Source organism: Oenanthe melanoleuca, chromosome 4 (genome assembly GCF_029582105.1).
Source record: "Oenanthe melanoleuca isolate GR-GAL-2019-014 chromosome 4, OMel1.0, whole genome shotgun sequence".
NCBI lineage: Eukaryota > Metazoa > Chordata > Aves > Passeriformes > Muscicapidae > Oenanthe > Oenanthe melanoleuca.
The window spans coordinates 66,985,584-67,007,720 of NC_079337.1; the positions used below are offsets into that span (position 1 = coordinate 66,985,584).

A 22,137-nucleotide genomic window follows, 5' to 3' on the forward strand; every position below is an offset into this window, starting at 1 on the left:
GAATTTATAATTTTTGTCTCCACTGCCTTTTTGTGATTTGGGTTCCCAGTTTTGGTGAACTCCCCTGGTGTAGGCCATGACACGTTGGCCATTGCACCCTCAAGGGCAGAAGTGGCTTCTCACTTGAGGTCAGCCCAGAGAACAAACAATCAAACCTAATTCTTTCCTTATCTCAAGGAATTTGTCAAGGAGCAAAATCAGTTTTAGGGCTGCCCTTGTCATTAGATTTAACAGGAGATGTTGGTGTAAGTCATGGCAGAATTTAGTGGTGCTGGAGAAGGGACTGGGACAGAAAATCAGTTCCTCCTTGTCCAGTGCCACCAGGATTGTCCTGCAGCTTTTCACACACATCTCATGGCCCCAGGGTGCCTGTGCCAGCAGCACTGCCCCAGGAGAGCCAGGCTCTGCTTTCCCTGGCACAGCTTTGTTCCAGTGTCCTCTGCAGGAGACACCCAGCCCAGCAGGTCCAGACTTCCCTGGATGCTCCTCGCCCCCATCCCTGAGCCCTGAGCTCTTAATTGAGCTCTTGGCTCAGCCACTCTCCTAAAATTATGCACCAGTGTTATCTCTTGATATTTAAGTGCTAATGAATTGCACCAGTGACTTGCTGGTTATGGGTTTAAACAGTAAGTTGTGTTTATTGATGTTAAAGCTTGGCTTCAGCTCCTTGTTCTGCTGGTAAAAAACTCAGGATTTGTTCCTTTCTCCTTACTCAGAAATTCATTTTAACATCCTGGTTTTATAGCTAGTGTTTTAAAGGAAAGATTTACAGGCAGATGATGAGAGTTACTAAATTTGTTCCTGTCTTGGTCTTTGATCCTTCCTGATTTACTAAAATGCCTTCTTCCTTTGTTGCTAAGAGACTTTTGTTTTCTTTTTCTGCAGGTAACTCTGACAGAAGAGGTAAGAATGTTATATTTCATTACTTTTTACTCAGTAAAAACATTTCCAGTTCTGCTATTAAAGAGTTCTCCTTAGGACTTCAAAATGTGCTTTTATGAAACCTCTCAAGCTCTTTAGAAGAGCTGGTGACATGCTGATATCTTAATTTCTGTTGAGTTTTCCTTTTTAGAACAAAACAATCCTGTTTCAATTTGTACATGTCCTATTAGATACAAATTGTTCCTGCTCTGAGAATGTCAGCATGTCCCTGGAGCTGGATGACCAAAGTCTAAGAAGCCATTCAGAAAATTTCCTTTTTTTTTTTTTTGCTGCTGAATTGTCTTTATTGACTGTGACTTATGTGATTTGATCCAAACCCATCCTGCAGATGATGGGAATCTTTATTGTTCTCCTTCATTCTGCTGGCAAGCAGTAACACCACTCCATTTCTTGTAAGAGAACAGCACTTTAGGGACATTTTGCCATCTCTCAGCTCTGAGAAGTGGCATCTCTACCAGAATATTTGCAATTACTGATGGCTTTAGCACTCCAGGAGCAGGCAGAGCTGGGCTGGCTCCCACCTGCAGGAATCAGCTGTGTCTTTGTGTTTTCATCCTGGTTCTGATGGGTTTCAGCTTTGCAGACTCTGCTCCTCACTGTGCCTGGCTCACCCAGCCCCTGATGGTCCAGGGAGCAGAAGGATGCTCTGCAGCACTGACTGGCAGCACACACTTAGCAGAGGGAATAAAAGGGGTGAAGCTTTGAGGGAATTCATTTGAATTGTGGCTAAGCCTCTGCAGCAATGCTCAGTGTAATTCCCTCAGACCTGGCCTGGCTTAGGCCTGGTTTTGTACTCTCTCTGCTGTTCATCCCTGCTCCTGAGAGCAAAGAAAAAAAAAACAGGAATCCATCTGACATCCTAACAAGATTTATATTAATATTGCTAATGTTAATATAAATATAGATAGGAAATCAGTTTAAATAAGGGACTTTTTACAAGAGCATAGAGTGATGGGACAAGGGGAAATGGCTTCAAACTGGGAGTAGGTTGAGATTAGATATTGGGAATAAAGTGTTGACTGTGAGGGTGGTGAGACCCTGGCACAGAAAATTTGTGGCAGCCCCATCCTGGAAGTGCCCAAAGCCAGCTTGGATGGGGCTTGGAGCACCCTGGGGTGGTGGAAGGTGATCTTCAAGGTCCCTTCCAACCCAAATCATTCTGTGACTGGTTTTGTGGGCAGATGTTGCCAGCTGTGAGCTCCCTGTGCCCTGAGTGCCCCCAGCTCTGGGTGATGTGCAGGGAACAGCCTGTAGAGCACCTCTGCCTGCAGCTGGGATGTGATCCCAAGCACCTGAGGAGGGTTTGGTGGCTCCTCAGAGGGGCCAGGACAAGATTTAAACCCCTGGACTGTGGTGGGTGCTCCAGCACTGTGGCAGCAGAAGGTGGAGTCCTTGTCTCTTTTCCAAGTGGATTGCTGTATGCTCTTGTAATATTTTATTAGTGGCTTTTTAAAATTTTCTTCTGCTTTTACTTAGAGTCAGGATTAAAATACACAGGAGATGGATTTTTCATTTGGACTTGGTTGTTTATTAAATTTTATTTAAAGTACAGAGAGTTCTTCAGCACTTCTAGCTGTTAAGCCAAAAGTGAGAAAATGGAGATGAATTTAGTTATTTACAAGGTCTTTTAAAGCTAAACAGTCCCATTAAAAGTTAATACTTACATTAATACATACTTACACTTTTGACTTAGTAACCAAACTCCTGTGACTTGCAGTGCAGCACTAACTAACTATCCAACCAAAAACTACTTGAAATCATGAAGAAGTAAGAAGAACACAGAAAGAGACAATGCCTAAGAACCTCCATCTTGTCCATACTTATTATAATCTAAAAACTCCAGATTCTGAACTCTTCACCAGGTGACACCACACACTTTTATTTAACTGCACATTGATTCTAACTCCATCACTCAAATTTGGAATCCTTCTCCAAGGCCTCAGGTCAAAAGCAATGTTCTCCTGGGGTCAGTGCCACAAAGCACAGAAAGTTCAAAACTTCCAGGAGGCAGAATTCCCAATAAACTCCCTTTGGGCTGTGGCAGGTGCTACCACATTAGGGCAGGAGATGAGAAGGACAAAGACATGCAAAACCAGGACAAGTTAATTTTTTTGTTTGCCACTGGATCTTTGCTTTGAAATCATGTCACAAAAATCATATGTTTTACTAGAAATAAAATTCCCAGATTTCACACCACAAGGGAAAAACAGAAATATAATCAGAGTGCCCTTGGGTAACTCAGAGATGGACAAAATAAACCCCACCTAAGGAAATCTGTTGGCTGAAATTGCTGAGACACATGGAGCAGGAATCTGCAGGGAAATGGATGCACAGAAGGAAAAGGGAAAGGGGTCAAGGGTTGTGTCCTACAGCCCTTGGGGCTGTGTAGACACAGTGTGGTGACCCCCTTGGATGGAGGCAGCTGATAAAAAATGGAAATAAGCCCAGCTGGCATGGCTGGCATCCACATTTATCTGAAAAAATGCCCTTCAGGGCTGTTCTCCTCCTGCCTGGAGCTGCTTCCAAACCCATCTAGGTGATTTGCCAGCACCAAGCACTGATTCACTGACCTCCAGCACAAGATGGAAATTGCTTATTTGAAAGGAAAAAAAAAATCAGTTGTGGGTCATGGAGTGTTTCAGACTCATCTGTGGTTTTGCAAGGGAATTGTGAGGTGCCTGCCCCTGAGGAGCTTCTGCAGGGGAAATTGGGTCACACCTGGTGGTCTGGTGGTGTCTGACCTCTCTAAACTCTCTATTTCCAGGGAGGAAAGAGGAGGGGGTGGGACTGGATGGTCTTTGGAGATCACTTCCAACCCAAAATATTCCATAATTACAGAATGGTTGGGTTGGAAAGGAAGTTAAAGCTCATCCAGTGCCACCCCTGCCATGGGCAGGGACACTTTCCACCATCCCAGGTGGCTCCAAGCCCATCCATCCCATTCCAGGGATCATGGGGTGTTTGAACCACATATTAGTGGCATTAAATATTGGTGGCTATTTTTTTTGTTTGTTTGTTTTTATTTAGAGATAGGATTGAAGTACAAGAGATGGATTTTTGTGTTTGGAGGACTTAGTTGTTTATTAATTCTTTTTTTATACTATAGTGAGTTTTATAGCAGTTTTAGCTAACAAGCTAAAAACAAGAAAATGGAGCTGTATTTTGCTCATTACAAGGTCTTTTAAGGCTTAACTACTTAATTAAAAGCTAATATTTATATTATTTATACTTTTGACTTAATGACTAAACACTTGTGACTTGCAGTGTGGTACTTTTTATTTAATTAAAAATTCCTACTAAAAATTAAGAAGAACAAGGAAGAAAAAGACAATGCTCAAGAATGTTAATTTTTTCCTATACTTATTACTATATTTTAAAATTTCAAATTTTAAACTTTTCACTGTGTGATAATATATACTTTTATTCAAACTACACACTAGTGATTTTAATTTTATTACATAAATTTGGAAACTTTCTCTAAGGCTTCAAGTTAAAAGCAGTGTTCTTTTGAGGGTAGTGTTAGAAAGCATTAATACACAAACCACCACATATTATACCAAATCAAATATTATCATATTATACCAAATTCATGGGCCTGTTAGGAACTTTCCTTAAGTTTCAGGCAGAAAAATGTTGTGGATTGCCAGCTGACAGAGGAAATTCCTGCTGGTGGCTGCTGGGCCACTAGGTGCACATTCAATTGTGCAGAAGGAACCCCAAAAATATCCCAGTCCCAACTTTCTCCATCACTGTTTTCATCTGCAAGGTCACAATTTCACAGTGACCAACTCTTGGAGGAGATTGAGGTGCTCTGAGTGGTGGTTTCAGGTTTTAATCTGACCTGGGAGTGTCTGAGGCACGTGGTGCTCTCTCAGCCTTTTCTGTTTTCACTCTCAGACTGAAAAAAATGCAACATCACTTAATACTATTTATTATTTATTGTGTTTTTATTACTAATATCATCATCAGAATTGATCTTCAAGCAGAAATTGTAGAACTGTGCCCTGTTAAATGATGGCTCTGGATGTTTTCCAATGTCCATAACCACACCTCTCTCTTCCTCTTGCAGATGAGACTCCCATTATAGCTGTGATGGTGGCCCTGTCCTCCCTCCTAGTCATAGTATTTATTATTATTGTTCTGTACATGTTGAGGTAAGAGCTGCTTTAATTCCCTTGTTTGACAGAAACAATTCCTGAATGAACAGGAATGAGCCTTTTGTGCTTGTCTCCCAAGCTAAAGGCTGACACAGCTGGTGCTTTGAAAAGAAACCTGTAAGGACAATGAATGAAAATGATGTTTGGGTTGTCTGGTGAATGATGCTTATTCCTTTCTCTGCAAAGCTGCTCCTCGTTTGGGGAATTCCTGTTCTGCCTCTCAAATGTCACATTTAGCAGGGTAGATTGAGCTGGAGCCCTGTCAGTGTGGGGAAAAGCAGCTGAAGTTGCCTTGTGAGGCTGCAAATGATGAACTGAGTAATCCAGGGAGGCTGAGCACAGCCACAAAGCCCTTTCAATGTGTTATTTATTCCTTGATTTCTATCTTGATAGCAAGCAGGATCCAACATCCAAACTCTGGTTTGGATACTAAACCTTACATGGTCCCTGTGCACCTCTCATTGTGAATGGCAGGAGCTTGATAGGTAATGGGTAATTGGAATTACAGTGGAGGAGTGTTAGGTGATGCTGTAATTGGAATTAAAGCCTTCTTAGGTCCATTTTTTAGAATCCAAGCATCTGCCCTTCTCAAAATGAAGTATTCCCAGCTCCTGGAAGCAGAACTAAGAATGTCTTTATTCACCTGCAGGAAACATTTTAATTTACTCACCAGTTTGGTGATGAAGTAAGTCTTGGGGAAAAAAAAAAAAGAAAAAAACATTTCCTTAGCAGTGGAAAACTTCCCTCTGTCTCCTGGCTCCAGGCCTGCCCTCACAGCAGTGAACCTGAGGAGAGTTTTGCCTCAGGAGTTCAGCAGCAGCAGAGTTTGAGTCCTTCCCACCTGGCTTCCAGCCCTGAAAAAAAGGGTTTGTGTTCACTGCCCAGTGATTCAGCAAAACTCTGAATTTCAGGCAAAGGGATCATGAGCAGCTGCTCCAATTGAAAAGCACATATGCTGCAGGAGAGATCAACCTGAGCTTTATGTGCTCTGCTGGATCAGGGACTCTGTGAGGAGCCCCCTTAAAGCCTCTCCTGGTTTGCACCTCTGGGCTCCTGCAGCTGTTCCAGATGTTCCAGCCAAAGCTCTGCTCGCAGGCAGGACTTCAGAGGTGCTGTACCCACCAGCTAACTCCTGAAGCCATGAGAAAGTGTGTTATCTCTCATCTGAGAGGAGACCTGGCCTTGCTGGTGGAATTCCCTGACTTTTCCCATCTCCCCTTGGCAGGTTCAAGAAGTACAAGCAGGCAGGGAGCCACTCCAACTCCTTCCGTCTGTCCAACGGCCGCACGGACGACACAGGTCAGTCCCAGGCTCCCCCCACCTCTTCTTTTTCTGGGCAGGTATTGTTTCATTTCTATTTTGCTGTTGTTTCCTGATCTCCTTTGCTCCACGTTTTTCTGTTGGTTTTGGCAGGCTTTGCTAGAATGAAGGTTTGTTTCCCAGCTTTCCTTCCACTGACTGAATGTTTGCCCTCAAGTGGTTGATATAAAAATGGGTGATCACTTCCAAAATCACTGCTCACATTCCTCTTGAGTTTTCACAGTGTTTCTTGACTCAAATAAGAGCCTTTTTTGGGAAAACACATCTTTAGGGAATAATTAAACATTCTTCTGCTCTTTCAGATTAGGATGGTCTCTGATTAAAACTCAGATCTTCACACTAACTGTGGACACCAAACTAACATTTCCAGGAGAATACACTTATTTTAATTATAAAAGCATTTTTGTACCTCCTAAACATGCACAGATGCAATTTTAAAGCCCTGTATAATGTCTAAATTCTGCCCCTGAGCTGTGAGCCAGAGCTGACACTGAGAGTCTGAAGTTGGGCATCATCCATGTGTAGGCAGTAATTAAGATGTGAAGAGACCTGTTAAACTCAGTTCAGATGCTTTTTCAGCACTCCTTCCACATAAACCAAACACCTTCTGAGAAGCACTAACTGGAATTCAGCACCTTTATAATTTTATGTTGGCTGCTAAGACCTTCCCTGCCTGTGTTACATCACTGTAAATGGAGGTGTGAACCTCAGAAACCCTCAGCTGTGTTGGTGTGACCCTCCCAGGGCCTTTCTGGGCTTTGCTGAGCAGCACAAGCAGCAGCTGCCTTTGCTGTGCCCTCCTGGAACTGTGTCACAGTGGTGGTGCCAGACTTCCCATGAGAGAGGGAGAAGCTGGAATTCAAAGCAAGGTCTCCAACCCAGTATTGGCTTGGTCCTCAGTGCCCTGTCCTGCCTCTGTGACAGTGTAGATCCCAGAGAGTTGATCATCTTTTTTGATTTTTTTGGGTTGGAAAAGCCCTCTAAGGTTATCCAATCCAACCATTCCCCCAGCACTGCCAAGGCCAGCACTGCCCCATGTCCCCAGGTGCCACATGCACACAGCTTTTAAATCCTTCAAGGGGTGGGGACTCCAGCACTGCCCTGGGCAGGGCTGGAAAACCCTTTGGATGAAGAAATGTTCCCAAATATCCAATCTAAACCTCCCCTGCCCAGCCTGAGGCTGTTCCCTCTCCTCCTGTCCCTGTTCCCAGATCCCAAATCCCCCCCAGTGTCCCCTCCTGTCAGGGAGTTGTGCAGAGCCACAAGGTCCCCCCTGATCCCCCTTTTCTCCAGGCTGAGCCCCTTTCCAGCTCCCTCAGCTGCTCCTGGTGCTCCAGACCCTTCCCCAGCTCTGTTCCCTTCCCTGGACTCTCTCCAGCCCCTCCAGGTTTTTCTTATTGGGAGGGGCTCAAAAAGTGCCCCCAGCACTGGAGGTGTCCCAGCAGTGGCAGCACAGGAGACAGGCACTGCCCTGGCCCTGCTGCCACCCCAGTGCTGCCACCAGCCAGGTGCCACAGTGCTCAGAGCAGCCAGCTGTGGTGGCAGCTGCTGGAACAAGATGATCCCAGAATTCTGTGAGTTCTGTGTGATCTCCAACCCAAAACCCGCAGCGCACGGGGTCCCTGCTGTCAGCTGGGTGTGGCTGGGCAGTGCTGGGCCCAGGGGACAGCTGGTGGCCCCTGTGACCCCTGGTGTCATTGCAGAGCCCCAGAGCATGCCCCTGCTGGCTCGCTCCCCCAGCACCAACCGCAAGTACCCCCCGCTGCCCGTGGACAAGCTGGAGGAGGAGATCAATCGCCGCATGGCCGACGACAACAAGCTCTTCAGAGAGGAGTTCAACGTGAGTGCTCTGCTCTGCCCTCAGCCCCACACTCTGCTCTTGGCCTTAGGGGCTGGTTCTCCAGGGCTGGCAGGGCTGATTCTGTCCCTGGATCTGTGGGAATGTGGATAAGGTGTTGGCACTCATGCTCATGGCAGAAAACAGAGGGCTTCTAGCAAATAACTCTTCAGTTATTTGGGTTCAGGTTTAGGATCTGGTTCTCAGAGGTTTGAGCAGTGGCAGGGCTGATTCTTTCCATGGATCTGTGGGGAGGTAGATACGCTGTTCAGCCTCATGCTCATGGCAGAAAACAGAGGGTTTCTAGCAAATAACTCTTTTTAGTTATTTGGGTTCAGGTTTAGGATCTGGTTTTTGAAGGTTTGAGCAGTGGCAGGGCTGATTCTGTCCCTGGATCTGTGGGGAGGGTGGATAAGTCATTCACCCTCATGCTCATGGCAGAAAATAGAGGGTTTCTAGCAAATAACTCTTTACAGTTATATTTTTCTGAGTTCAGGAAGGATCCTGCATGTCTTGGGGTCTCCCAGAGCTCCCCTGGTTGCCTCCCACCTCTCAACTCCTCATGGCTTTAAATCCACAAACAACCAAAAAAAAAAAAAATCTTTGACAGAGAAACAGGAATGACCCCATCTTATTTCAGTGAGCTGTTAACCCTGAAACACAAGGTATGGGACAAAGGCTGGCCTTCAGCTGTGAGGAGTTCAGCTATTGTGCTTGTCCCACAAGCCCAGAGCATTTCTTCAGGGATGGCCACAACCTTTTGTTGACATTGCTGAGCTTTGCAGCTTGGGACAATAAATCTGTTTTGCCTCATCAATGCAAAAATGGAATGGAATGGAATGGAATGGAATGGAATGGAATGGAATGGAATGGAATGGAATGGAATGGAATGGAATGGAATGGAATAGAATAGAATAGAATAGAATAGAATAGAATAGAATAGAATAGAATAGAATAGAATAGAATAGAATAGAATAGAATAGAATAGAATAGAATAGAATAGAATAGAATAGAAGTAGAATAGGTTCATTAAGGCTGGAAAAGCCCTCCAAGATTATCAAGTCCAGCCATTCTTCCAGCACTGCCAAGGCCACCACTGCCCCATGTCCCCAAGTGCCACACCCACACTTTTGTTTTTTTAACACTTTCAAGGATGGTGACTCCACCACTGCCCTGGGCAGCCAGTGCTGGAGCTTGGCAACTCTTTCTGTGAAAATATTTTCCCAAATATCCAATCTAAACCTCCCCTGCCCAGCCTGAGGCCATTCCCTCTCCTCCTGTCCCTGTTCCCTGTTCCCAGATCCCAAATCCCCCCAGTGTCCCCTCCTGTCAGGGAGTTGTGCAGAGCCACAAGGTCCCCCCTGATCCCCCTTTTCTCCAGGCTGGACCCCCTCAGCTGCTCCTCATCAGACCTGTGCTCCCAGCCCAGGTCCAAGCCATGATATGGCACCATGAGAATGGGGAGAAGATAAAAAAAAAGCCACTTGACTTTGTCCAGCTGCTACAGAACTTGATCCCTTTCCTGGCCATGCTGAAACCAAATAGGTGCAATGAGTGCCCAGGGAGGGGAATTTTTAGGGTTATAAATACCTGATTGCCCTGGACACTTCCTGCCATCCTGTCAGCTGGAGGAAGGGATGCTGGATACCTCCAGAACATTCCTTGCTGTTTGAAGAGGATGTGAAATGTTTCCCTGTCACCCCAGTACCCCCCACCAAAGGTCCCCTGGTGCTGCTCCTGCCATCACTGGGTGGGCTGGGGCACTGGGGGCTTAATCAGGTCACAATTAGCAGCACTGTTAATGAGGGAATGTCACAGGAGCCTCCGTGGGCAGGAATCAGGAATGAGCTGCTTGCTGCTGCTGGATGGGTTTGGAGCTGGAGGCTTTGCTGCCACCTCGTGTCCATGGATCAGGAGATTCCCAACATCTTCCCAAAGGGATTGGCTCCCTCTGGTCCAGCCCAGCTATTTAAATGGTCCCTGGGCTCGGTGGGGTGGAGGTGAGGAGTGTGGGTGCTGGGGCAGGATGCTCAGATGTGGCATTTGCCAGCACATTGTCCGTGCTGTGCCATGAAAACATCATGGAAAAACCTTTTTTTTTTGGTCATTTCAGGCTCTCCCAGCGTGTCCCATCCAGGCCACGTGTGAAGCTGCTTCCAAGGAGGAGAACAAGGAGAAGAACAGATATGTGAACATTTTACCCTGTACGTGTCAGAGCTGGTTAGGTGGGGGAGGAAAAACTCAGGGGCTCCTGCCAGGACTCCCCATTCCTGGTTTTGGGATGGGCAAGGGCACAGTTTGAGGGCATTTCAGCTCCCAGGTGGGTGGCTGTGTCTGCTTCAGCTTTAGATACCTGGAGAAGAAGCTCCTCAGCAGCCAGGAGAGTGAAATGAATGGGAAACGACAGAAGGGACAGCTCTTGCCTGGTGGCACTGGGCAGTGGGCTGGCTTGGAGTGTCCTCAGATGTTCACTCTGCAGAAGGAAAAGTACCTTGGACAAGATCTAGGACCCCTCTGGTTTTAAGGAGGAGGGATTTGGGGCCATAAAGGTGTTTTTGCAGTGGAGCCAGGATCATGGGCTCCACTCCAACACCTGGATTCTCACTGTGCCAGGTACCAGCAGAGTGGAGGGGGTTGTCTTTAATGCAGAGTTTTAATTTCCCTCCAGATGATCATTCCAGGGTTCACCTGACTCCTGTGGAAGGGGTCCCTGACTCCGACTACATCAACGCCTCCTTCATTAATGTGAGTTTGGGGATGTGGAGGGGAAATCCCCACCTGGAACAAAGCTGGTTTGGAAAGGGCTGGGGAACCACTCCTGCTGGAGCTGAGCATTTCTGATCAACAAACAGCTGATGAATCATAGCATCTTTGAGGGTGGAAAAGCCCTCTGAGACCCACAAGTCCAAACACTGCCCCAGCACTGCCAGTCCACCACTGAACCGTGTCCCCAAGTGCCACATCCACACAGTTTTAAATCCTGGAAGAGTGTGGCCAGTTGATCATCAGTGCTTCCCAGCTTGCAGGGCTGGATGTGGGAAGGGGATGAAGAAGAACTCAAGGAATCCAGCTGAAATGGAAGCAGCATTGCCCTGCTCTGCCCCTGGGAGGAGATGGGTCCTTTGTGGTTGTCACCATGTGGCTCCAATCAGCTGCAAGGGTCATGTGAGAGTTGCAGGCACATGAGGCAAAGCAAGACTCAAAAGAGCTTTTTCCTTTTCTTCCCCAGTAAATAAAATACACAAAATCAATCCTTATGAGTTCTATAGCCCCTCTTCCAAGCATCAGTGCTGATTTTCACATGATGCTATGGCTGCAGGCTCCAGTGGAAGGGCTGTCACCACTTCATTAGTGCCTTGTGCCAGCAAGTGGGGTCATTCCTGCTTTATGTGAGCATGGGGGGTGTTCCTGTGGGAGAACAGCCCTTTGCACAAGGATTTTCAGATATTTCAGCCCATCTTTGGAGCTGAATCTCCCTTCAGAGGCTGCATTCCCTTCTCTGCACAAGGGAGAATGAGCAGCAGAGCAGGTGCCAGCTCTGTTCCTGAAGCAGGTGCATCTCATGACTCTTGTGTTAGAGAAATACTAATTTCTCTTCCTTTTTCTTCTTTTCTTACAGGGGTACCAAGAGAAAAACAAGTTCATTGCTGCACAAGGTAAATTCTTGACTGTTCCCATTTCTGTGCTGGGGGGCAGCTGGGCTGGGCCCCTCTGCTCAGTGGAGCTGTGCCCCTCTACCCAGAGCACAGCATCTTGCAGATGGTCAAAAGGAGGCCTGGCTGCTCCACAGATTGTTTCCAAAATTATTTTCCCAGTCAAAGGCAGTGCTGGATGTCTTGGTGGACAGAGAGAAGTCCTACCTGTGCAATCCCATTGCTGGAGGGTGTTGTGACCTCTGGAAATGCTTCCTAGGGGATGCTTAAATAAATTCCCCAAATCACAGAATCATGGAATGGTCTGGGCTGGAAAGAACCTCCAAGCTCATTCCACTCCACTGCCATGGACAGGGACACCTCCCACTATCCCAGGTTGCTCCAAGCTCTCTTGAACACTCCCAGGGATGGGGTAGAAACGTCCTTGTGATCTTCAGAAGTCCAAACACATCCCTAAAAGCAGAATTCCCACTCACAAGGTGGGGATCATGTCAGCAGCAGGATGCTACCTGCCCATGGGAGTGTTCTGTGTTTCCTCTCTTGACTGCCAGTGGGTCAGGGCATTCCTGGCCAGGTTCCCTGGCTCTGGCTGCAGAAGGAGGCTGGAGCAGGTCCCTCAGCACTTCCAGCCTCAGGTTAAGCTTTGGCTCTGCTGCTCTTTTGGCTCACCCTGAGCCTCAGGCTTGGCAAGGGAGTGTAGGCTCAGTTAACTTTGTGTCTGGCAGGCAGCAGGGAACTGTTCCTGTGCCACACTGAAAGGGGATCCCATGGCCAAAACCCAAAATCCCAGGGCAGGACTTCTGCAGACTCTGGGACAGCCACAATTTCCCTGGGTGACCTTGGGCAAATCCATGTTCTGTTTGTCTGGTTTCCCCTTCTTGAGCTAAATATGGAATACCTGACCATAAAACAAACCCAGAAATTCCATCTATTGTGTGATAGGATTATTCCTTGGATCAGGCATGCCCAGACACCACAGCAGCTCCTGTGACCTATTGGAAAAAACATGTTGGGTGATCCATGATGTGTGACCTCACACACTGGATATTGCCCCCAGATTGTGAGAGGTTGACCCCAAAGAGGATTTTTTGTTTTACCTTCCCCTCAGGACCAAAGGAAGAAACAGTGAACGATTTTTGGAGGATGATTTGGGAGCAAAACACAGCGACAATTGTCATGGTGACCAACCTGAAGGAGAGGAAAGAGGTCGGTGCCAGAAGGGTTCCCAAACTGGGCCAAATCCAGCACACCCTGTGCCTGGGGGCATATCCTGGAGCCATCCCCAGCCTTGTGAGGATGCCCAGAGCTCACTGCAGCTGTTTTCTCCCCCCACAGTGTAAATGTGCTCAGTACTGGCCGGATCAGGGCTGCTGGACCTACGGGAACATCCGGGTGTCCGTGGAGGACGTGACCGTGCTGGTGGATTACACCGTGCGCAAGTTCTGCATCCAGCAGGTGCCAGGGCTCACCTCACCATCCCATTTTCTCATCTTCCCTTCCCTTCCCTTCCCTTCCCTTCCCTTCCCTTCCCTTCCCTTCCCTTCCCTTCCCTTCCCTTCCCTTCCCTTCCCTTCCCTTCCCTTCCCTTCCCTTCCCTTCCCTTCCCTTCCCTTCCCTTCCCTTCCCTTCCCTTCCCTTCCCTTCCCTTCCCTTCCCTTCCCTTCCCTTCCCTTCCCTTCCCTTCCCTCCCCTCCACACTGGGCATCCCAAAGGTGCTGCCTCAACTCCTCCAAGGCTCTGTGAGAACAGAGTTGGGATGTAATGACCCCCAGCACCCATTTTTAACCAGAGTTGTTGTCCTGGTGTGAAGGACAGGTGTCTGCCAATAAAGGCAGAAGCTTCTCTTTGAAATGGAGAATGTAAACCCCCTCCCTACAAATTATTATAATTTTGAAATGAAGGGGCTCTCAGGCAAAGATATGGGAATTAGGAAGAACAGTTCTTTACTAGGAAAATTAAAATAGAAATGCAGTATTACACAGAACAATCCCAAACCCTGCCAGAGTCAGAATCCAAGCTGACACCCGTCAGTCAGTCAGGGTGTTGGCACAGTCCCATTCAATGGTGGCTGCATCCTCCTGCAGGGGCAGATGTGGTTCAGCTGGAGCAGTGCTCCTGGAGAAGGTGCAGTTTCCTCTGAAGGTGCAGGGATGATGTGCAAAGGTCTGGCTTTCCTCTGCAATCCAGTGGCAAAGGCTGCTCTGGTGTTCCAAATGTCAGTTTTGATCTGGGTAGGAAAGGCTTGGCTCCTCCCCTGGCTGGAGCATCTCCCATGGGATGATGGAATTTTATCAGTCATGCCCTGGGACTCAGTGGCCATGAACAGGAGATATCTCCTGGAGGGAGGATGGGCTGTGGGAAGATAAAGATGATTGCCCAGCTGGTTTAAAGATGGCCCATGAGCAGATAATGTGTGCCAGGAGATCAGGGGCACTGCCCCACCCAGATGGGGACAGAATTCACAGTGCTGGCCACATCAACCCAGCACAGTTGTTAAGAATTTATTCCCCCCAAGTGCCTATTCCCTGATAGTGGCATTATTAGTGGCATTACATATTAGTGGTTTGGGCTTTTTTTTTTCTGTTTTTACTTAGAGTTAGGATTGAAGCACAAGAGACAAATTTTTGCATTTGGATTTGGTTGTTCATTAAATTTTATTTAAAGTACAGATAGTTTTGCAATACTTCCAGCTAACAAGCTCAAAGCAGGAAAATGGAGGTATATCTAGTTAGTTACCAGGTCTTTTAAAGGCTAACTATTTAATTGAAAACTAACATTTATATTATTTATATTTTGGTCTTAATAACTAAACACCTGTGATTTGCACTGCAGTACTATTTGATTTAAAAAGTACTCTGTAAAACTAAGAAGAAGGAGGAAAAAGAAGTAGAGACAATGCCCAAGAACTTCTATCTTACCATGTGAAATTACACACTTTTATTCAAACCACACACCAGTGATTCTAACTCTGTCACTCACATTTGGAAGCCTTCTCCAAGGCCTCAAGTCAAAGGCAGTTTTTTTTTGAGGTCAGTGTCAGAAAGCACAGAAAGTTGAAAACTTTCAGACTTCAGGGTACAGCCTGGTCCCAGCATGGCTGTGCTGAGGGCAGGGAGGCTGAGGGATGCCATCCTGAAATTCCATCCTGCAATACTCCAACACTTGCTGTTAGCAGTGTTGGTTCCTGCTCTCACCCACAGACACTTAATGCCTGAAAATAATCAGATTTATCCCCTCAGCTGAGACAAAATCCAGCACTGTATGTGTTGGGTTTGATTGTTTTCCCATCTGTCACTACATTTCCTTGTCCTCCAAGGAGACTGGGTGTTTCAGTCACTCTGTTTTCCTGCTGCTCTCAGAGGCAGGCAGGGAAGAGTTGGTGCCTGCAAACCTGCCTGCACCCTGAGGCTGATCCTCCTGAGCCTCATCCTTCACTCCAGTGGCCTGGATGTGTGTTTTCCTCCCCTGCCTTTAATCCAAGGATGATCTGGGCAGAGGAGTGGGAAAGGATGGAGCAGCAGCTTCTGTGTGAGCTTGCTGAAGATGAAATGTGGCAGCTGCTGCCAGGCTGGATCCACAGGCAGGGATAGGCTGGCATCTCTCACCCCTTGGATGTGGGATGTGCTGGGCGGTTAAAATGTCATGTTTTTAGAGACTGATCTGTCCCAGAGCCTGAGCCTGTGCTGCCCTTTCAGCTGTGGATGCTGCTGCTTAAACCATCCAGCTCCATGCTGGGTCTGCAGCTCCCTCTCTCTTAATTTTTGGGGAAGAAGGGAAACCTGAGTATTTCTCATTAACCTGAGTCCTCCTTTCATTTCCCTGCAGGTGGGAGATGTCACCAACAAGAAGCCCCAGCGCCTGGTGACCCAGTTCCACTTCACCAGCTGGCCTGACTTTGGGGTGCCCTTCACCCCCATTGGGATGCTGAAATTCCTGAAGAAGGTGAAGACCTGCAATCCCCAGTATGCAGGAGCCATAGTGGTGCACTGCAGGTGAGTCCTGCTCACAGCCAACCTCTGCCCATCCTGCTCACCTGGAAAGCATCTCCTGTTTAAAAGGAATTTATTCTTTTTTCATTATCTTTATTTAACTTTCCTGTGTTAAATATCCTCATGGGGACATGCAAAAAATGCATTAATTGAAGGAAGTTCTTGGAATCAGTGATGTCAGGGTGTTAAAACTGATCTGGAGGGCTCATGTGGGTTGGCTGGATGCTGAGTGAGCCCCACTGAGCACTGGTGGCATCTCCCTTGGCTCTCCACTGCCCTGGAATGAGAAGATAACATCATCTCTCTTTGGCAGAAGGCAGTGCTGAGCTGACATTGCCTGGAGCAAGGGCCATGGAGATTGGCCTCACCTGGAGGGGTTTCAGGCACAGCAATAACCCTGGGGGGGCCACAGGGGCTTCCACATTGCAGCAAGGAGATGTGGAATGGTTATGGCATTGATGGATCCATAACCATTGGATCATGGTTAATGGCACCATCCCAAGTTCATTTTAATTGTCTTCTTGGGAAGCTGCTGATTCCAAGAGTTTTGTCTTTCCTTAATGTCTGCTGGTCTCATGAAAGACAATCTAGTCAAACACCATGCCATGGGCAGGGACACCTTCAACTAGCCCAGGGTGCTCCAAACCTGGCCTTGGACACTCCCAGGGATCCAGGGGCAGCCACAGCTTCTCTGGGCACCCTGTGCCAGGGCCTCACCACCCTCACAGGGAACAATTCCTTCCCAGTGTCCCACCTAACCCTGCCCTCTGGCAGGTTGAAGCCATTCCCTCTTGCTCCAGAGATTATAAGATTTAAGGAGAAGAAATATCCTGGCAAAGATTTTAGTCACACATTCCCCCAAACGTGGAAGGAGAAAAAAAGTCTCTCCTGCTCTGTGCTGGAGTGTGGCAGTGTTATTCCTGTGCTCAAAAATTGATTTCACTGCTGGGCTGAGGAACAACCAGTGTAAAACCTGACTGGGAACTGGAGCTGGCCAGAAACAAACCCAGGGGTTTTCTTGGGAAAAAATGGTTTGGAAGTGACCTTCAAGATCATCCAGTCCCACCCCTGCCGTGGGCAGGGACACCTCCCACTGTCCCAGGTTGCTCCAAGCCCCGTCCAGCCTGGCCTTGGTCACTGCCAGGGATCCAGGGGCAGCCACAGCAGAGGGCACACACAGAGAACAGTTCCCTCCCATGTCCCCTTTCCTGCAGTGCCGGGGTGGGGCGCACGGGCACGTTCATCGTCATCGACGCCATGCTGGACATGATGCACTCGGAGAGGAAGGTGGATGTGTACGGCTTCGTCAGCCGCATCCGCGCCCAGCGCTGCCAGATGGTCCAGACCGACGTGAGTCAGCTGCTGCTGCCCTCTGCCTGGCCTTCCCTGCACCCATCACTGCCTGGGCAAGGCTTGTCATTGCTCCTTTGGGTGCTGCTGCATCAAGCCAGCCCTTCACGGGGTCCTGCTCTTTTGAATCGCCTTCCTGGAATCATTAAATCATTTCAGTCCTTAAGATCGAGTCCAACCATTCCTCCAGCACTGCCAAGGACACCCCTGATCCATGTCCCCAAGTGCCACATCCATGTGGCTTTTAAATCCCTCCAGGAATGGGGACTCACCCTGGGCAGCTGTGCCAGGGCTGAACAACCCTTTCCCTGAAGAAATTTATCCAAAATCCCACCTGACCCTCTGCAATTCCCTCTCATCCTGCCCCTTGTTCCCCCATGATTGTCCCCTCCTGTCAGGGAATCTTGTGGAGCTCCTCCTTGAGTCTCCTTTTCTCCAGGCTTGGAGAACATTTTGTGTCACATCTGCTTTGCATGAAGTGGTAAATAAAGTCCCAGTCCCCATTTAGTAGCAGGATGGTTGTCACTCACTTTTCTGGGCTCTCAGAGGGTGGGCATGGAACATGGCAGACTAAAAGGAGCAGGGGAAAAAAAGCAAAGTAATTTGTATGGCTAGAGGGGAGGTGTAGTTATGAGCAGTGGGAACAGTTTAAAAAGGAAGATTTCAGAGAGACTCAGAGTTCCTTTTACCCCTCCAGATGCAGTATGTGTTCATATACCAAGCACTTCTGGAGCACTATCTCTATGGTGACACAGAGCTGGAGGTGACCTCCTTAGAGATCCACCTGCAGAAAATCTACAACAAAGTGCCAGGGACCAGCAGCAACGGGCTGGAGGAGGAGTTCAAGGTGAGTGTGGTGGATCTGCTGGGATGGGGCAGGGATCACCATGTGTGTGTGGCACTGAGTGGCTCTGAACCCCCCTCCTCTGCTTTGTTCCTTGCCCTGCAGAAGCTCACTTCAATCAAAATCCAGAATGACAAGATGAGAACAGGCAATTTACCAGCCAACATGAAGAAGAACAGGGTGCTTCAGATAATTCCATGTAAGGCTTGTTTGGCTGTGTGTCTGCTGGGTGTGGGGACAGGAATCAGGCTGGAGAGATGGGACAAAAAGGGACCTTGTGATGTTCAGCAAGGAAAAGGGCAAAGTCCTGCCCCTGGGGAGGGACAAACCCAGGCACCACTCTGTACTGGGATCACCCAGCTGGGTGGAAAAGCAGCTTGGCAGGAAAGGACCTGGGGGTCCTGACAGACTCTAGCCTGAGCCTGAGCCAGCAAAGTGCCCTTGTGACAAAAGGGACAGTAGTGAGCTGGGCTGTGTGAGACAAAACACTTGCAGCAGCTCCAGGGAGGGGATGCTGCACTGGTGAGGCCACACCTGAGCACTGGGTCCAGTTCTGCTCCCCAGGACAGGAGGGACATGGACAGACTGGGGAGAGCCCAGTGAGGGCACTGGGGCAGCTCTGCTCTGAGGAAAGGCTGGCAGAGCTGGCACTGCTCAGCCTGGAGAAGAGAAGGCTCTGGGGGTCTCATCCCTGCCCATCAGCACCTGCAGGGAGGCTGCAGAGAGGACAGAGCCAGGCTCTTGCCAGGGACAGGACAAGGGCACACACTGAGCACAGCAGGGTCCCTCTGAACACCAGGGAACAGGTTTGGGCTCTGGGGGTCACCAGGTGCTGATACAGGTTGCCCAGGGATGTTGTGGAGTCTCCATGCCTGAAGATACTCAAACTTTGGCACAAATGGGCAACCAGCCCTGTATGAGCCTCTCTGCTGGTTTCTGCTGCCAAGACTTCCTGCCTCGAGGGGAGGGAAGGGCCAGTGCTGAGCAGATCCTTTTCCTGGAGAGCTCAGCACCCCCTTCTTCTGCCCCAGGGCACGGCAGAGGGTGGAGCTGCCTGTCCTTGTCCCAGCCAGCTGCACTGTGCTCCCTTTCCCTTACCTCTGTCACTTAGAGCTTGATGACTCCCCAGCTAAGGCCATGCAGGTCATCCCAAATCTCAGATGATTTTGTTCTGTTCCAGATGAGTTCAACCGAGTAATCATTCCAGTGAAGAGAGGGGAAGAGAACACAGACTATGTAAATGCTTCCTTCATTGATGTGAGTCTTCTCCAATCTTCTTTCCATCTTCTCCCAGTGGAAACCACCTCATGCTGCTTCCTTTGGGAAGAATTTATTCCAAACACTCCTTTTGTGGGTTTTGTACAGCCCCCTCCACGTGACTGCTCTGTGTCACTGCTGGTTTCTTTCTCCAAGAACCCCCCAGGTACATCCAGCTCCTTGTGGGAGAGGGGAGCTGGAGCCTGAGCAGAGCCTCCAAATCCTGGCCTCACTTCTGCCCCTCTGGGCTCTGCTGATGGCTGTGGAGAAGGGATCCAGGTATCCATGGAAATAACACAGCACTGGCCATTTGGTCAGAAAACAACCACCAGATTAGATTAGGGAGCAGTACACAATCCCAAAGCCTTGGAGGGGAGCCAGGTCAATCCCATTACACCTGTCTGGGTGGTGGCAGGAGGAGAGGCAGGGAGGTTAAGTGCTGTCCTCACTCTGAGGAGGAGATAAGTGATATAAGTGATTGCACATCCTTCTCTCCTGAGCAATCCTGTTGACTCCAGGGAGACATTTTGGATGAGTATTGATCTCCAGGCAGTGATGCCAGTGCTGGCCAAGTGACAGACCCTGCTCTTTTCCAGCCCTGCTTTCATCTCCTAATGACACACAACTTTTTTTTATTTTTTTTCCCCAAAAAGGCAATCACTTGGTTTGCCCACTAAAACCAGTTTATTCCCAGTTCTAACATCCCTAATTAATGGCTCTCTGAAATCTCCTTTGCTGGGTCCCTGCTGTGGCTGCAGGAGCAGCCAGGAGCAGCTGCCTGGTTGTGCATCCAGATCAGAAAGCTTCCGTGGCACATAAACAATTTGGGCTGAGGATTCAATTTCCTGCCTCTGCTGAACTTTGCTTAAATGACAAACTGCAAATGACGAAGCATCTGCAGTCACAGTCTGCAGGGAGGGCTCAGGGGAGTCAGAGGGGTTTGGAAACACAAACTCCTTGTGACTGTGGAAGAGCCAGAATCATCCTGCTGATTTCATAGATCATAGAATGGTCTGGGTTGGAAGGGACCTTAAAAATCATCGAGTTCCATTTAGTTTACTTGCTTCTTCCAAAAATCCCCAATAAAAATCCTACCTGGAGTACTTGGAGCTAAAGCAAAGCTCTTCTCCAGCACTCAGAGCTTGCAGTATTGCTTAGGTGTGCTGGAAAGCCAAATGGATAAAGCCAGGTGTGTGTAGGGGATATGATGTTCCCAAAGCTGAGCTGAGCTTGGTGGGGCAGCCGTGTCCCAGAGGCTCCTGCTGCACTGACCCCGTTCCCCGTGCAGGGTTATCGCCAGAAGGATTCCTACATCGCCAGCCAAGGGCCCCTGCAGCACACCATAGAGGACTTCTGGAGGATGATCTGGGAGTGGAAATCCTGCTCCATAGTGATGCTGACAGAGCTGGAGGAGAGAGGCCAGGTGAGCTCTGGGATCAGCTGCTCTAAGCACCAGGGAAATGAATAAATGGATGGCAGGAGTTTGGAATGGGATGGCCCTTGAGGTCACTTCCAACCCAAACCAGTCGGTGATTCTGGGAGTTTGTGAAGCCTGTGGGATTGGGCAGCTGCCAGAGGATTCTTCTGTCCAAACCCATGGGAAAAGAGGGGTTCCTCACCCTGTGCCCTGCTGTGTGTCCCCAGGAGAAGTGTGCCCAGTACTGGCCCTCCGACGGCTCCGTGTCCTACGGGGACATCACGGTGGAGCTGAAGAAGGAGGAGGAGTGTGAGAGCTACACAGTGAGGGACCTGCTGGTGACCAACACCAGGGTAAGAGCCTGCCTGCTCCCTCTGGGGACCTCTGCCTGCTCCTGGCTTTCACTGCCATCAGCCTGTGCTGCTGTTCCCTCAGCTCCATGAGGGAACATCCAAAGGGATTTTATCCCTGTATCCCTGCCCCCCACCCCTGGGAGTCCCAGTCCTGCTGCTCAATCCTTGACCATCCCCTCTGTTCTGCTGCCCTCAAGCCTCCCCACTGCTCCCCATTTCCCATCTGTGCCCTGGCAATGCCACCCCTCCACAAGCAGCTTTCCTAAGGGATTGTTCTCCCTGGGTTCCATCAGCTGCCTGACCTCGAGCTGTGCCCTCCCAACAGGAAAACAAGAGCAGGCAGATCAGACAGTTCCACTTCCACGGCTGGCCAGAAGTTGGGATCCCAGGGGATGGCAAGGGGATGATCAACATCATTGCAGCAGTGCAGAAACAGCAGCAGCAGTCTGGCAACCACCCCATCACTGTGCACTGCAGGTAAAGCCCCTGAGGGGATCTGCTCCACCAGGAGATGCTCAGAACCCCAAAGGATGACCTGGATGAATGGGGAGAGGCTGGGGCAGGACTGGCTCCTTCTGTTCTCCAGCACTCCCCATGTGGATCATGCCCCAGCAGGGGCAGGACAGGGGTTTTCCCTCACCCCCTGTTTCTCTTTGCCAGTGCTGGAGCTGGAAGAACAGGCACCTTCTGTGCACTGAGCACTGTCCTGGAGAGGGTGAAGGCAGAGGCCATCCTGGATGTCTTTCAGACAGTCAAGAGTTTAAGACTACAGAGGCCACACATGGTGCAGACACTGGTAGGTGCCTCCTGCCCTCCCAGAGCCTCAGCAAGGATGGGCTGGGCTCAGTGTTGAGCAAAACACCTCTTTGATTCAAGGTTTTTGCTCTCCATGAAAGGGGGAGTGAGGGAAGGTGTGGGTTCATCATCCCTGGAAGTGTCCAGGGCCAGGCTGGACAGGGCTTGGAGCCACCTGGGCTAGTGGAAGGTGTCCCTGTCTGTGGCAGGGGGTTGGAGCAAG

The 22,137-nt window shown here is 49.0% G+C and overlaps 1 protein-coding gene across 4 annotated transcripts in view; it reads left to right on the forward strand.

Moving 5' to 3' along the window:
* PTPRA (protein tyrosine phosphatase receptor type A) overlaps nt 1-22,137 on the forward strand; it is a 113,773-nt gene that overhangs the window by 90,722 nt on the left and 914 nt on the right. For all 4 annotated transcript variants that reach the window (XM_056489235.1, XM_056489237.1, XM_056489236.1 and 1 more), the window contains 18 exons: nt 886-903; nt 5,012-5,096; nt 6,325-6,398; nt 8,123-8,259; nt 10,370-10,460; nt 10,925-11,001; nt 11,876-11,912; nt 13,018-13,115; nt 13,245-13,364; nt 15,735-15,901; nt 17,113-17,248; nt 17,946-18,095; nt 18,198-18,291; nt 19,273-19,349; nt 20,638-20,772; nt 20,994-21,119; nt 21,445-21,596; nt 21,780-21,915. In XM_056489235.1, coding sequence (XP_056345210.1) covers nt 886-903; nt 5,012-5,096; nt 6,325-6,398; nt 8,123-8,259; nt 10,370-10,460; nt 10,925-11,001; nt 11,876-11,912; nt 13,018-13,115; nt 13,245-13,364; nt 15,735-15,901; nt 17,113-17,248; nt 17,946-18,095; nt 18,198-18,291; nt 19,273-19,349; nt 20,638-20,772; nt 20,994-21,119; nt 21,445-21,596; nt 21,780-21,915 — 1,910 coding nt within the window. The remainder of the gene's footprint in view (nt 1-885; nt 904-5,011; nt 5,097-6,324; nt 6,399-8,122; nt 8,260-10,369; nt 10,461-10,924; nt 11,002-11,875; nt 11,913-13,017; nt 13,116-13,244; nt 13,365-15,734; nt 15,902-17,112; nt 17,249-17,945; nt 18,096-18,197; nt 18,292-19,272; nt 19,350-20,637; nt 20,773-20,993; nt 21,120-21,444; nt 21,597-21,779; nt 21,916-22,137) is intronic.